This window comes from Poecilia reticulata, chromosome 14 (genome assembly GCF_904066995.2).
Source record: "Poecilia reticulata chromosome 14, P_reticulata-male-v2, whole genome shotgun sequence".
Lineage (NCBI taxonomy): Eukaryota > Metazoa > Chordata > Actinopteri > Cyprinodontiformes > Poeciliidae > Poecilia > Poecilia reticulata.
In genome coordinates, this window is record NC_088843.1 from 9,252,861 (window position 1) to 9,265,503 (window position 12,643).

The window sequence follows — 12,643 nt, forward strand, 5'->3', positions numbered from 1 at the left end:
TAGAAGAATTAGGAGCTACATTTACGATATAAAAATAAAAAAGCAACGTATGTTTTAATTTATTAAAGAAATATATGAATATGTGAATATTGTTATTTTTTATTCTTTACGTGCATGCTTTTAAGTTTTGGCTGTACAATTTGAGTGCAATGAATAAACCACAATTGAATGGAAATATTTTATTATCAAGTTTCTTTAGTGATCATCTCCAGACAAATTGTTCCAAATTGCTAAAGCTCTGGTCGATGTATTTCATTAATATTAAGGTTCAATGTCATTCCAGTTTAGTAAAAAGCAAAGAATGAATAAAAATCTAGAAATAAACAATATTAAGATTGCTTTGCTGTTCAAAAGAGAGATTTTGGGGTAATCCACAGTTGTATGAGGTCAAAGGTCGTGCAATGACGCTGGATTATAAAGTCACATTAAATTTGTATTTACTGATTTTTACAAATACACACTAAAACAATCAGATGAAAAAAATGTATACTGTTTGTTAAAGAAAGATTTGCAAGAGTCAAAGTTCAGAAAAATATTATTATTGTTTTATTCAGAATAGTATGCTAAGACTATTTTGTGAGCTTTTTACTTGTCACTATGTTTGTATCTGTGAATATTTCCTCAAGAAGTGGACGTTGGAGGTGCTGCACCAAAAATAATTTTTCTGTGTGAAACATACTGAGAACAGAGTAACTGTAACACAGAGTAACCTTTTGATGTGAATGTAAAGTGGTGTGAATAAAACAAAAACATTGCAGTGGTTTGAATGATATTTAGTCTACCATATTTATTAAACACTTAGGCTAATAAATTCTTTTACATGTTCCATTCAGCTTCAGAACATGAGCTTCGTCGCTCTTGGACTAGTTGTTTAGCTTCAGACTTTTAACTTTGGCCCTTTGGACTAGCTTTTAGTTTCAAGTTAGTTTGGAGTATTAGCTTCAGAGCATTACCTAGGACTTGCGATTTGTTTCAGACTATAGCCTTGTTTCATCCAAAATGGTCCCTTCCTTTTGTTGATATCTTCATATTGTTAGCCTGGTGCCTTTTGGACCAGCCAGTAGCATCCAAATGTTAGCTTGGCCCTCTTGGACTAAGATATGCCTGGTCTCACCAAGAATAACTATTAGCTTATAAGCTTAGCTTTAAAACAACATTTTGGCCCCTCTTGGGCTACTCATCAGCTTCGGGCCATCCATGTGGGCCCTCTTAAACTACCCACTGTCTTCACAGTGTTAACTTGAACCCTCTTGGACATCTGTAAACTTCGGACTATTAGCTTGGCCTTTCCTGGACCAGGTATTAGCCTCAGGGACAATAAGCTGTATTTTAAATGAATAGACACTTAACTTCTCTGTGTAAGATATTAACTCCTTACAAGTTTTGACAAAACCTTACTTAAAAAAAAACAAAAAACGATACTATCTGAAATATAACAACAAAGAATGTTTATAAGTAAATGACTTACTGAGAAGTATAGTGAAATGGTGTGCACTTCCTCCATCTTTTGTCTAATTTTTATGCTAACTTTGCAGAAATAAGGTGATTTTGCTTCATATATCATAGATTGTTTCTTCGCGTTTTAAACTGGTAACTGCTTTTTATTCTGCTTACACAAAACAAACAGATTTTTGAGCGCTGTCATATGTAGTAGGCTCATCCACTTTCTCTGCAGTGCGTTCAACGCTGCTTTGTACTTGCTGGTTAAGTGTCAAAGCACACGTCGCCATCACAGATACACACTGCGCCCTGTGAAAAATTTTAGGCCCTTTAACTACACTTGCAGGGGCTTGCCTTATTATCCCAGGAGTAGTGGCTCTGAGATTTCTCCAGTTTAGCATTCATTATTAAAGACCATCTTCACCACATTGAGTTCAGAGCCTCTTTCTTTGTCTTTTCTTTCTCTGGCTGTGCTGAGTGGCCTTGTTAGTTGCACACTGCAGAAATCTGGCACACATGCAATTGCTCATTCTCGGAGTTTAATATTGTTGTTGACTTATAACATATGTGCATGTTTCCAGTAAGAGTGTGTTGGTGCCTTCGTTTCTCACTAATGTAAATTAGCAAACTGGACTTACATTTTCTTCCCATGTAAATTATTCATTCTTTTGACACTTTATCTGTGTATCTAGATTGTTTGTGCATGTGCCCAGAAGCTAGTAGTCACACAGATCATCTGCAAATTTTAAAACAATAACAATAATCCTTGCCTGCCATCACCGAAGTAATGATCTGTGCTTGGATTTCACAGTTTCACAGACTGTCTGGTGGGTAGGTGACTGGTGCAGATTTAATGACCACACGCTTTAGGAAACCGGGAAGAGTGAACCAATTGCTTGAATGTTTTATGCAGAAATCAGAAAACACAAAACTCCACATCCGCATTGGAATATGTTGCATTAAAAAGCAGATCTTCTTGTGAATATCATACATTATAAACAAATCATTTAATAGCTGGATTGTCAGGAGCACTAACAGTTACTGATGTTTCTGCCGTGTGCCAATTATTTGAATTACAATTTTTGCCTCTATGCTCTGTCCTCCCTTAGCTGTCCCCTTCCCCTTGAGCCACCGCCTTACAATGAAGGAAGTGTTCGACTGTGAAGGCAAACCTCGCGTGGATCTGCTGAAGGCTCACCTGACCAAGGAGGGCCGTGTGGAGGAAGCTGTCGCGCTCCGAATCGTCAATGAGGGAGCAGCCATCCTCCGTCAGGAGAAAACTATTCTTGACATTGAGGCACCAGTCACAGGTATCACATGGTTTAGAGATGTTTCCTAGCTTTTCATGGCAAGCTGAATTAGGTTAAACCTGGAAGTCATTTTTTTATGATTTTCAGTTGAACATATGAAAGACTGTAATTCACTACATATGTTTTGATATGTCATAGTTTGAAAATGGGCTCTTTCTGACAGTGATGTTTAGCATCAAAGCCGTGGAGCTTACTCACCTAAATTAAAGCTAGCCATTTTATTATTAAGCAGTTTTGTTTACCTCTTTCAATCCCATTTAAATCATCCCTGGTGTTTATTTTCACCCCCAAACAGGGGACAATTATCTAAAAAGGTAATGTACAATTGAGGCTGATGACTCCCAGTAAATTTAGCACACATCTGTTTCAGCAGTCATCTAAATCACATATATCGTTGATATGTTGATGTACCTCCTAGTCGCTGATCTGATGTCTATTGTTTGTTCGCATGTATCAGTGTTGAGGAGCTTTTAATGAGTAATCCTTCAATTTATTTGTCCTTGCTGTATAAGTATGAAAATAGCTTTTTACTGAGCTACTCTTTAAAATGGGAAAGACAATAGCTCATGCTCAAATGAGGTAGACGTGTGTTCGTCATCATTAGTCTGGAAATGGCAGCAAGAATACAGTTGCTTTCCTAAATGTAATCTTATCTGCGGTCATGTTAATAATTCAAATATTTAAAATAACCGAACAAAACTGGACGAGGATTCGAGGTTGTATTGTCGGATGTAGTGGGTTGCAGTAGTTTTATTGAAGAAGGAAGAAATAATGACTCCAAAGTTGAAAATGAGTCTTAAAAATAAAGCATGCACTATTTAGTTATTGATTTTGGCCCTGGGGCAACAGTTTGGTAGATAATTATCGCAGACAGTCTGTTCTTTGGTGTTGCTCAGGATGAGTATTTTTAGTGCGCTTCCTTCTTTTGATCTTTGTTGTTGTTTCAGGCCAGTCGATGTTTGGTTCAAATAGGAACTTACCAGCAGAGTTTTGCTGGCGTTGCCCTGGTCAGATCTAAATTTTAAGTAGTTTTGCGCTGATTGTTTTGATGTAGGAAAAAATAAATCACTGGATTAAAAGGAAACTAATTGAGACATTTTCAGTTTATGGCAAATTTTGTATTTTACACAGAAAGACTTTATAGACTTAATAAGAGTTGGCATTTCAGAAATTATGCTTTATTTCTTTACATTTACACCCACAAAGAATTGTTTTGTAAATATACCAACATATAACACAGGACAATTTAAATTTCCTCTGATTCCCAAAGGTTTAGTTCTTTGGACATTTGATTTGAAACCACTTCGCGTGGTTCGTTAATGCTTTGTTTACTTTCACGCGCATTTGTTTAATACGACAAGATGCACGATATTAAAAATATACATATAAGCACCAGTATTAATTAATTAGCCCACGGTCAGCTCAACATTTTCAGAAGTGACAAACTGACGAAAGTCACATCTTCAGGCCTCAGCCTCCTGGTCTAAATAGATGCAGAATGTATTGAGGTGAAAATCTCTAACAATATTGTTTGCGGGCATTTGTGCGTTTGTTTCGTATCTTTGTGAGCTCAACTGCATTTGAATTTCAATGTGGCTTTCGCCTGCATGTAATACATGGGGTGTTTGTGCACGGGCCTGCACCTATGTGCGCATGTGTGTGTTTGATTGCTTTAGTCACACAAGCAGTCTCCCACACACATTGCTCTGAGCTTTGAGTGGGCGAAGGCCACTGTGGAGCTGATAGGGGAGACGGAAAAGCGAGAGGAGATGGAGGATGAGCAGGAGAGAACGAGACAGAGCGAGTTGATAATGAAAAATTGAAGGCAGCAAGGAAATGAGATGTAGGTTTGCACTCCAGAGCCATAGTGTTCGCTGTGAAAAAAGCATACATCTCCCTGGGGGCTTGGGTTTCTTCTACCCCTTTGAGGTTTGCGCTTCTCATTTCTCAGAAGTAGAGAAAGGAGGCCTTAAAGACCACAGAAAGATCTCATTACCATCATGTCCTCGATGTAATTGCTCAAAGTACTTCCATAATTATTTAAAGGTCTTGTCAGTAACACAGATCATCTTCATTATTTCCAAACTATAAATGTGTTTGTTTGTTTTTTTGTTTTTTTTTTACATTTTGTACAAACAACAGACATATTGCGTGGACAAAATCTTGCTTTACTCACTGATGATCTCAGCACCAATAATGTGCTCTGCTTTGTTGTTTACAAACATCATCACCATTGTTTTGTTGTCACTGTATCTGCATAAATATCTTCTGATCTTCATAGGCGCAGATTTATACGTCTGTTTCAACACATTATTGCACGTGGCAGACGGATTGCATGAGATGGGTCAGAATTTGTATTTACACCTCGACTATTGTCATTGTGATTTGTTGTTATCCCATGTCACTGCAAGACTGACGATAAAAAAGGCGACATGGTCCTTTGATAGCGTAGCAGATGTCTGTGGAGGATGGCTAAGGCCCTTCAAAGCAATCGCCTACATTTCTACACTAAAACTGATATGTTCATTGTAATGTTGGTGAGGTAGAGGCCTAGAGAGGCCTCAGTCTGGGCAGACCTGCTCACATGTGAAAATGGAACAAACATTATTTATTCATGCTATTTTACCTTTCTTTACCTTTTTTTATTTTTATATAGACCAAAGCTTCCTGTGAATAGACGCTAAAAACTAGCAGGTTTGCTGTAAAGATTAAACACAAGGCATGTGGTTCACACCAATGTGTGTGTATTGTCTATTTTAAACGAATAAAATAATGCAGTGCTTCCAGTAGGATTGATTTTTTAGGTTATACTGCTTTCTGTATGCCTGATTTTGACTTCCTCTCTCAACACCTGCATTTATTTTCCTGGTGATTAGATGTAAGCTTTGTTACACATTGTTTTTCTTTCTGATCAACATTAGGGATGATCTCTTGAGACGTTGTTCTGGTAAAGACTGATTTTTGGTATCTGTTGAGAGTCTGATCTGCTGATTTATCTCTAATATACACTTCTCACTATTGCAAATCTGCATATCTTTTCCATGATGTGGAGGAACGCTCAATTTGATCACGATAAGTCAGGCTGCCAAAGATTTTGTGAAAATGTCGACACTGAGCTCTCGCACACCTTTAATGTTAAAGAAGCAACTGAAATATTGCAGCAATGACTCACTATTAACATTATTCAAAATCACTCTTAGCTGTCTCCAATGATGTGGATACATTTATGCTTGAATCTGATAAATTGACCTACTTTCTGGTCTATCCTTGTTATCTCACCATTAGGGACATCTCATGTGGCATTCATCTCCAGTTAGGTCATTTGCAGTGACATTGCAGTGGTAATGTCACTGCAAAAGGACCTGGTTATTCTGCAGGTGAACATTGGGAATGCCACGACCTTGACCCCAGTACTATGCAAGATAAAGCGATTTTATTTGTGCAGCTGCACAACTGGAGTAACAAAAAACTTCACTTTTTGATATTCCAATTAAAGGACTGCAGAAATGTTAGCCAGACAAAATAATCTCATGCTTGATCAATTTATGACAAAGAAATTGATGGATTATTAAACGTTTTATTGACATCACTTTTCATCTCATTAAATGACACATAATACCACAAGAAAGGATTTTAAGTTCATATCACCCTTCATTGGCCAGTGGAACGGTTTGTTGCCATGGAGATGCTTGACTCAGGCTGACTGTGGAGTCACACTGATTTCCTTTGCAAGTTTTCCTACTGCTGGGCATCAAGGGATGTAAAAGCTTCCTTTTCCCTCCTAAGTACTTTTTGATCTCCCAAATAATAAAATTCGACTTCACCAACAGGAAAAATGCCTTTCTGGTTTTCATTATTTTGTACTAAACCAAAATCACAAAAAATACCCCAAAAAACACTTCAGTTACCTATTAACCTGTTTTTGTTGGGTCTGATAAATTAGAGCTGTATTAAAACACACAATTGAAATGATACTTATCACGAGGCCTGTGTTTTCCTTAAATAGATTATTAGATTGAACTAATAGTAAACACAATACAAATACAACTAGAATATTTAAATAATATGAAAAATTATTGATGTATCTCTAATTTAAAGGAATTCTTTATGTTTATGTAATTCAGGAATTTTTTTTTTGGCAAACTTGACAAAGTTGCTGTGCTCAAAAAAGTAACATTCAGAAGAAAAATTTTAATTCCATTCCATATTTCTTTTTTTTTTCCTTTGCTCGTTTTCTAGTCTGTGGGGACATCCACGGTCAATTCTTTGATCTTATGAAGTTGTTTGAAGTGGGAGGATCGCCAGCCACAACACGGTACCTGTTCCTCGGGGACTATGTTGACCGTGGCTACTTCAGTATTGAGGTGAGAATATATTTTTGTGTTTGCTGAAAGGAAAAAAAACTATTGTTAAAAGCAGTGAATGCGTACTCTAAAATAACAAAATCTATGCTTGTCTGTTTGTTTGTTCTGACAGTGTGTTTTATACCTTTGGTCGCTGAAAATCCTCTATCCAAAGACGCTATTTTTACTTCGTGGAAATCATGAATGTAGACATTTGACAGAATATTTCACCTTCAAACAAGAATGTGAGTACCTTCGCAGGGTTCAACGTGTTGCGTTTGAGGCTTTTCTTCTAGTCCTGGTACGCTCTGCATAGCCTGCAGCATGTCTGGAGGAGCTAATCCACTATAGTCTAGCACATGTGACAGTATGAAAGGTTGGAGTTTTCTGTCAACAGATGAAAATTTGATGTTGATAGCTAAATGTTTTAGTGAAAAATATGAGTTGAGATTTAGCATAAATTCTCATACGTACAGCTGATCCATCGTTTTGTCTACCAGGTAAAATCAAGTACTCAGAGCAGGTCTATGACTCGTGTATGGATGCATTTGACTGCCTTCCTTTGGCTGCACTCATGAACCAGCAGTTTTTGTGTGTCCACGGAGGACTCTCACCTGAAATACACACCTTAGACGACATTAAAAAGGTAACGGGGAAACAGTAGAACGGAGTTCGCCACGTAACACTTCGTTATTTTTGTAGTTTTTTTTTTTTTCCTGCCTTAAAACGTTTCTCTTCTTCTTGTTAAGTTGGATCGGTTCAAAGAGCCGCCAGCGTTTGGGCCCATGTGTGACCTGCTGTGGTCTGATCCTCTGGAAGACTTTGGAAATGAGAAAACCCAGGAATACTTCAGCCACAACACAGTGCGAGGTTGCTCCTACTTCTACAGGTGAGCAACACAGGAATAATGTGGGTTTGAGGGTAACCTCCAAAAGAGGTTATAAGTGGTGAACTTTATAACTGATTTGTAAATTCTTGTTTGGCAGTGAATAGTTATTTTACAGTCTTTTTTTATTATTGTTTAGGTTCTTTGCTTGTTGTTTTTTTTTTTTTTTAAAAAAAGCTAAACTACTTTGGTCTCTTGTTAAAAAGATGGACAATTCAGATTTAACCTGAATTATTCTGCATCACAAAAAAATCACTAATGACATAATTAGTCTGTGTCCTGCATGGATACTCCATTGATGCACCTCATCTTCAATCGATATTATTACTAACAATATGCACAGAGAAAACCATACTCTCAGAGTAAGAGCAGATAAGTTGGACACAGAGCTGATGTCAGGTTTGACTCACCTGCATTTATCTACAACCAGATGATTTCTCACATATTTCTCTCCTCTTAAACTGGCACTTACAGGAGGTCCTGATACGAGGGATATGAATATTTTTATAACAATTTTTCTACTTTAACATGAACATTTTCACATCTGATACCTGGCATTTAGTCTACCTAAAATTCAGAATTGCTGTTGTTTATGAATTCAAGTCACCGATCTTGAGTACAACTTAAAACGTGAAAATGTGCTATCTTCATCGTTTCTAGAATTACTTACAAACAATTAGGGTATATTTAGCTGTCTTAAAATATACTGCTCAAAAAAATAAAGGGAACACTTAAACAACACAATATAACTCCAAGTAAATCAAACTTCTGTGAAATCAAACTGTCCACTTAGGAAGCAACACTGATTGACCCGACGAGGGTCCCCGTTGTCAATCAGTGTTGCTCCGTAAGTGGACAATTTGATTTCACAGAAGTTTGATTTACTTGGAGTTATATTATGTTGTTTAAGTGCTCCCTTTATTTTTTTGAGCAGTATATAACAATGCATTTGTAGGCGCATTTCAATCACGTGTCAGAAGGATTTTGTTGGTTGTTTCGACAGCTTGTTGGGAACAGACATTCATGGTTTAAAATCTTTTACCTCTGAAGGAAACAGAAAACATGAGTGTGAGACCATTTTAAGTCCTTGCTTAAAGAAAGAGTACCACCGCTCCAGGCGCCTTTTTCTGGCCTTTTTTTTTCTGTTACCTTGTAAATGCTGTGGCAACACAATACCTGTAGTACAAGACCACTACTAGTTTCTACTAGTAGAAACACAACTACAGGTGTTTCTGACGAAAACTAGTAGAAACGTAATTTTATACTGAGTTCAGTTTGAGAGACATCTGTGTAGTCATTGTTATGAAACCACAGTAAAAATAAACACAATATTAAGAACCGCTAACATTCTCTGGTCTGTAAAGATCTCTGGGTATTAAAATATTTTATATTTCAGCCTGCATTGCTCTTTATCCCTGTCATAAAGTCCAAATACTACAGTGATCACAGTCACTTGACTCATGTGGCTGTTGTGTCTGCAGCAGCACTTATGAGTTGCAGGTCACACTTTGCAATAAATTGGACTGCTTTAAATGATGGTTACACAGGTTTTCTTGAACGCATCATTTCTACTTTAATTAGATTGAGGAAAACATCAGAAATCAAAGAAGAGAACCGTATATAAATAAGATCAAAATTTTTACTGATATCTGGTGACTAAGTGGTGACTAGAGATTAAAAATAGATATTGAGATTATAATCTATTCATAGACATCAAATGCAAGACATCTTAAAAGAACAAAAAGCTCATAAAGAGATGGAATGATTTAATGGATGGGCAGGAAAAAGGAGACTCAAAAGGATTTGGATCAGTCAAGTCAGGCCAAAATAATAAGAGGTGAGATCTGACCTGATATTGCTGTGGGATGGCAAGGAGCTGGTGGTGGAGAGGGGAAGACGTTGGGGGCAATTATAGTGAAAAAATTCTTAATGGAAGCTCAGAACCTGAACCAGATTGGCTCCGGAAAAATCTGAAAGACTTCCTGGGTTCCTTCAGAGGGGAAATCACAGTCCAGGCAAGCGTGTGCTGCTAAAAATCATATTACAGCTAAAATTTAATTTTCTCTGATTTTTGCAAGGACCTCTGGCAGTTTCACAAGAGACACAACAATGAGTACAGCCATGAATATTTTTATCCGTTATTACGCTGTGTACTCTTCTCAGGGTTTTTCTCTTTTTCATATGATTTCAGAAAATGTGCAACTACTTCAAGGAAACAGGTTTTATTCTCAGAAATTAGCTTCTCTGGACACAGAACATTGTTTTGTGGTTGGCTGGATAGTAAAACAACTTAGTTCAACACAAAATGCCTCTTTTTATTACATTTTTTACAGAAGACTGGAATGCTGATAGCATTAGCACTGTCATGGGGGAAAATAAAATTCATATTTCTTATCTTCATCTTTCTGTTTATGCTAGCACAGCAGCAGAGTTGGCTCAGAAAAGAATCACTTTAAAACTCCTCAGTTTGAAGAGGAAGTTTTTTTATGATTCATGTTTAGATTTTTCCCATGTGGAAAGGATAATAAGGATAATAGGTGTCTATTCCAGCTCATGGTAACAGATGAAACATTGATCATTTTAAAAGGTTAAGTTTAATAAAACATGACACTGTGACCAGCACAAACATAAATGACGCCGTTATGAGTAAAATGGTAACCTAAACGTCAAAGTACTTAATCAAAACAATCCGAATGCCTTAGATGAATAAAACAAAACGCTCTCTCTCCTCCACCAGAGTGAAATGGTCGCCGACTGGTTTTCAGTGAGATGGGAACTCACTAGTGAGGATTGTTCTCTACATGTGTGGAGGATGCTGCTATTATAGTCATCTATCTCCCCCTGGCTTTGTTCTGCCTTCACTCTCAAACACACCTCTCCGTCATTATGACTCTCAGCATCCGTACATTGTGGATGCAGCACAAAGTACCAAATTCTAGTAGAAAACTATGAGAGAAATGCCAAAAAAAAAAAAGAAAATCTGTTTCAAACACAGTATATACAAAGGCAAGGTTAAGATATGATGGCAACTTCATAAAGACAGTGTTTTGGGTTGGAAATCAATTGAAAACTTATAAATAATTCTCCATAAAACTGAATACCTCTGATAATCTGAATTTACTGAAGTAGTGCTAATTCAGCAGCATCTGGAAAGCGAGTCAGAGTTGATGGAAGGACAGAGAGAGCAATGCACTGGAAGAAAACTTGTTAGAGGTTGCATAAGACCTGATTGTGGAGTTGAGGTTAACGTATAGGCTATGCTACAATGGAATTGTTTAACTCAAACCGTAAGATGTCCCAGTTAAAGTATAACCCTAAATCTAAAGAATATGTTACGTGACTTAAAAATTGCTCTTTGCTAACATTCTGCATCCTTATGTATTGGATATAAGGATGCATAAATCCTTATATCCATCTTTATATGGATATATAAGGATGGATATATATATAAGGATGCAAATGCAAACCACTTTTCTCAGATTTTATTAATAAAAACCGGAAACCAAATAAGATTTTTCTTCCACCTCACAACTGTGTCCTCCATTTAGTTGTTTAGCCACATAAAGTTACAATGAAATACCATTTATGCTTGTTATTGTAACCTAAAAACAAATGTGACCAAGTCAAAATGACCCATTTTTGATAGGATACCACTGTGGTTAAACCTAACAGAATCTGACCTTAAGTCATAAGTTAGACTTTAAGAATCTGACTTAAAGTCTAGCTTACGTTTCGTCTTGGATTTCTATCTTTGCTCTCATGTAATTTTTTTGTGCAGTGGTTACAACAAGATGAACTAAGGAAGATTTTATTTATTTTTTTAATATTGGGGGAAAATGAGTGCGATGACCTCACACAGCAGCCTCACAGATGGATTATCTAAGGTGAAAGAAAAGGAAAAAAAACCTCTCAGTTTCACACTCACGACGCAGCACTTCCATCCCTCTCTGTCTCTTTCGCTCATACTCACTTGTCAGATTCCTCACTCGTTCTCAGTCACAGGCTCACCAACACATATCATCGTGCGTTTTCACAAAGGAGAGAAAAGGAACGGTCGGAGGGCAACCATACCGTGTTTTCTTGCATTAATCGATAAATGTAGTTTGACCAAATAAAATGCGACTAAAATATTCATGTGTGTTTGATTAGTTCGTGTGAATATTATTATAGATTTTGAAACAAGGCGAGTTTCAGTCTTATGTCTTGACATTAAAATGTTCTGTACATGTTTTTTAATAGAAACGGTTATATAACGTTCTTTTGAGTGCAGTATCTTGCTGGGTTGTTAAACTCAAATGTCAGCCACAGAGGAAACCTTAGAACATGTTTCCGTAGCGACGCATGTAATTTAAAGCATATTTTTCCCCTCGAGGGAGTGTTACCTATGTGACCTAAATAAAAGGGGAAGGATGGCACAGTTTTGCTAGATGCTTAGGGCACAGCAGTCCCCTTGTTTTTCTTCTGGCATAAACCTTTGAGCACTTTAATATTTTAAACACAGCTGAAAGTTTGATGGGTCCACGGATGGCAGTGACTGCACGGAAGAGCAGCAGAAGACGATTATTACTGAGAAGGTTTAACTTGGTGGTATTAGGAGTTTTACGTTTGAGTCAATTTGGATATGTAACTTAAATTTCATGAGTCAAAATGCAATAATTGTATGG

The 12,643-nt window shown here is 37.0% G+C and overlaps 1 protein-coding gene across 2 annotated transcripts in view; it reads left to right on the forward strand.

Moving 5' to 3' along the window:
* ppp3ca (protein phosphatase 3, catalytic subunit, alpha isozyme) overlaps nt 1-12,643 on the forward strand; it is a 29,312-nt gene that overhangs the window by 3,953 nt on the left and 12,716 nt on the right. For both annotated transcript variants that reach the window (XM_008427055.3, XM_008427054.3), the window contains exons 2-6: nt 2,550-2,750; nt 6,990-7,114; nt 7,227-7,338; nt 7,594-7,739; nt 7,843-7,982. In XM_008427055.3, coding sequence (XP_008425277.1) covers nt 2,550-2,750; nt 6,990-7,114; nt 7,227-7,338; nt 7,594-7,739; nt 7,843-7,982 — 724 coding nt within the window. The remainder of the gene's footprint in view (nt 1-2,549; nt 2,751-6,989; nt 7,115-7,226; nt 7,339-7,593; nt 7,740-7,842; nt 7,983-12,643) is intronic.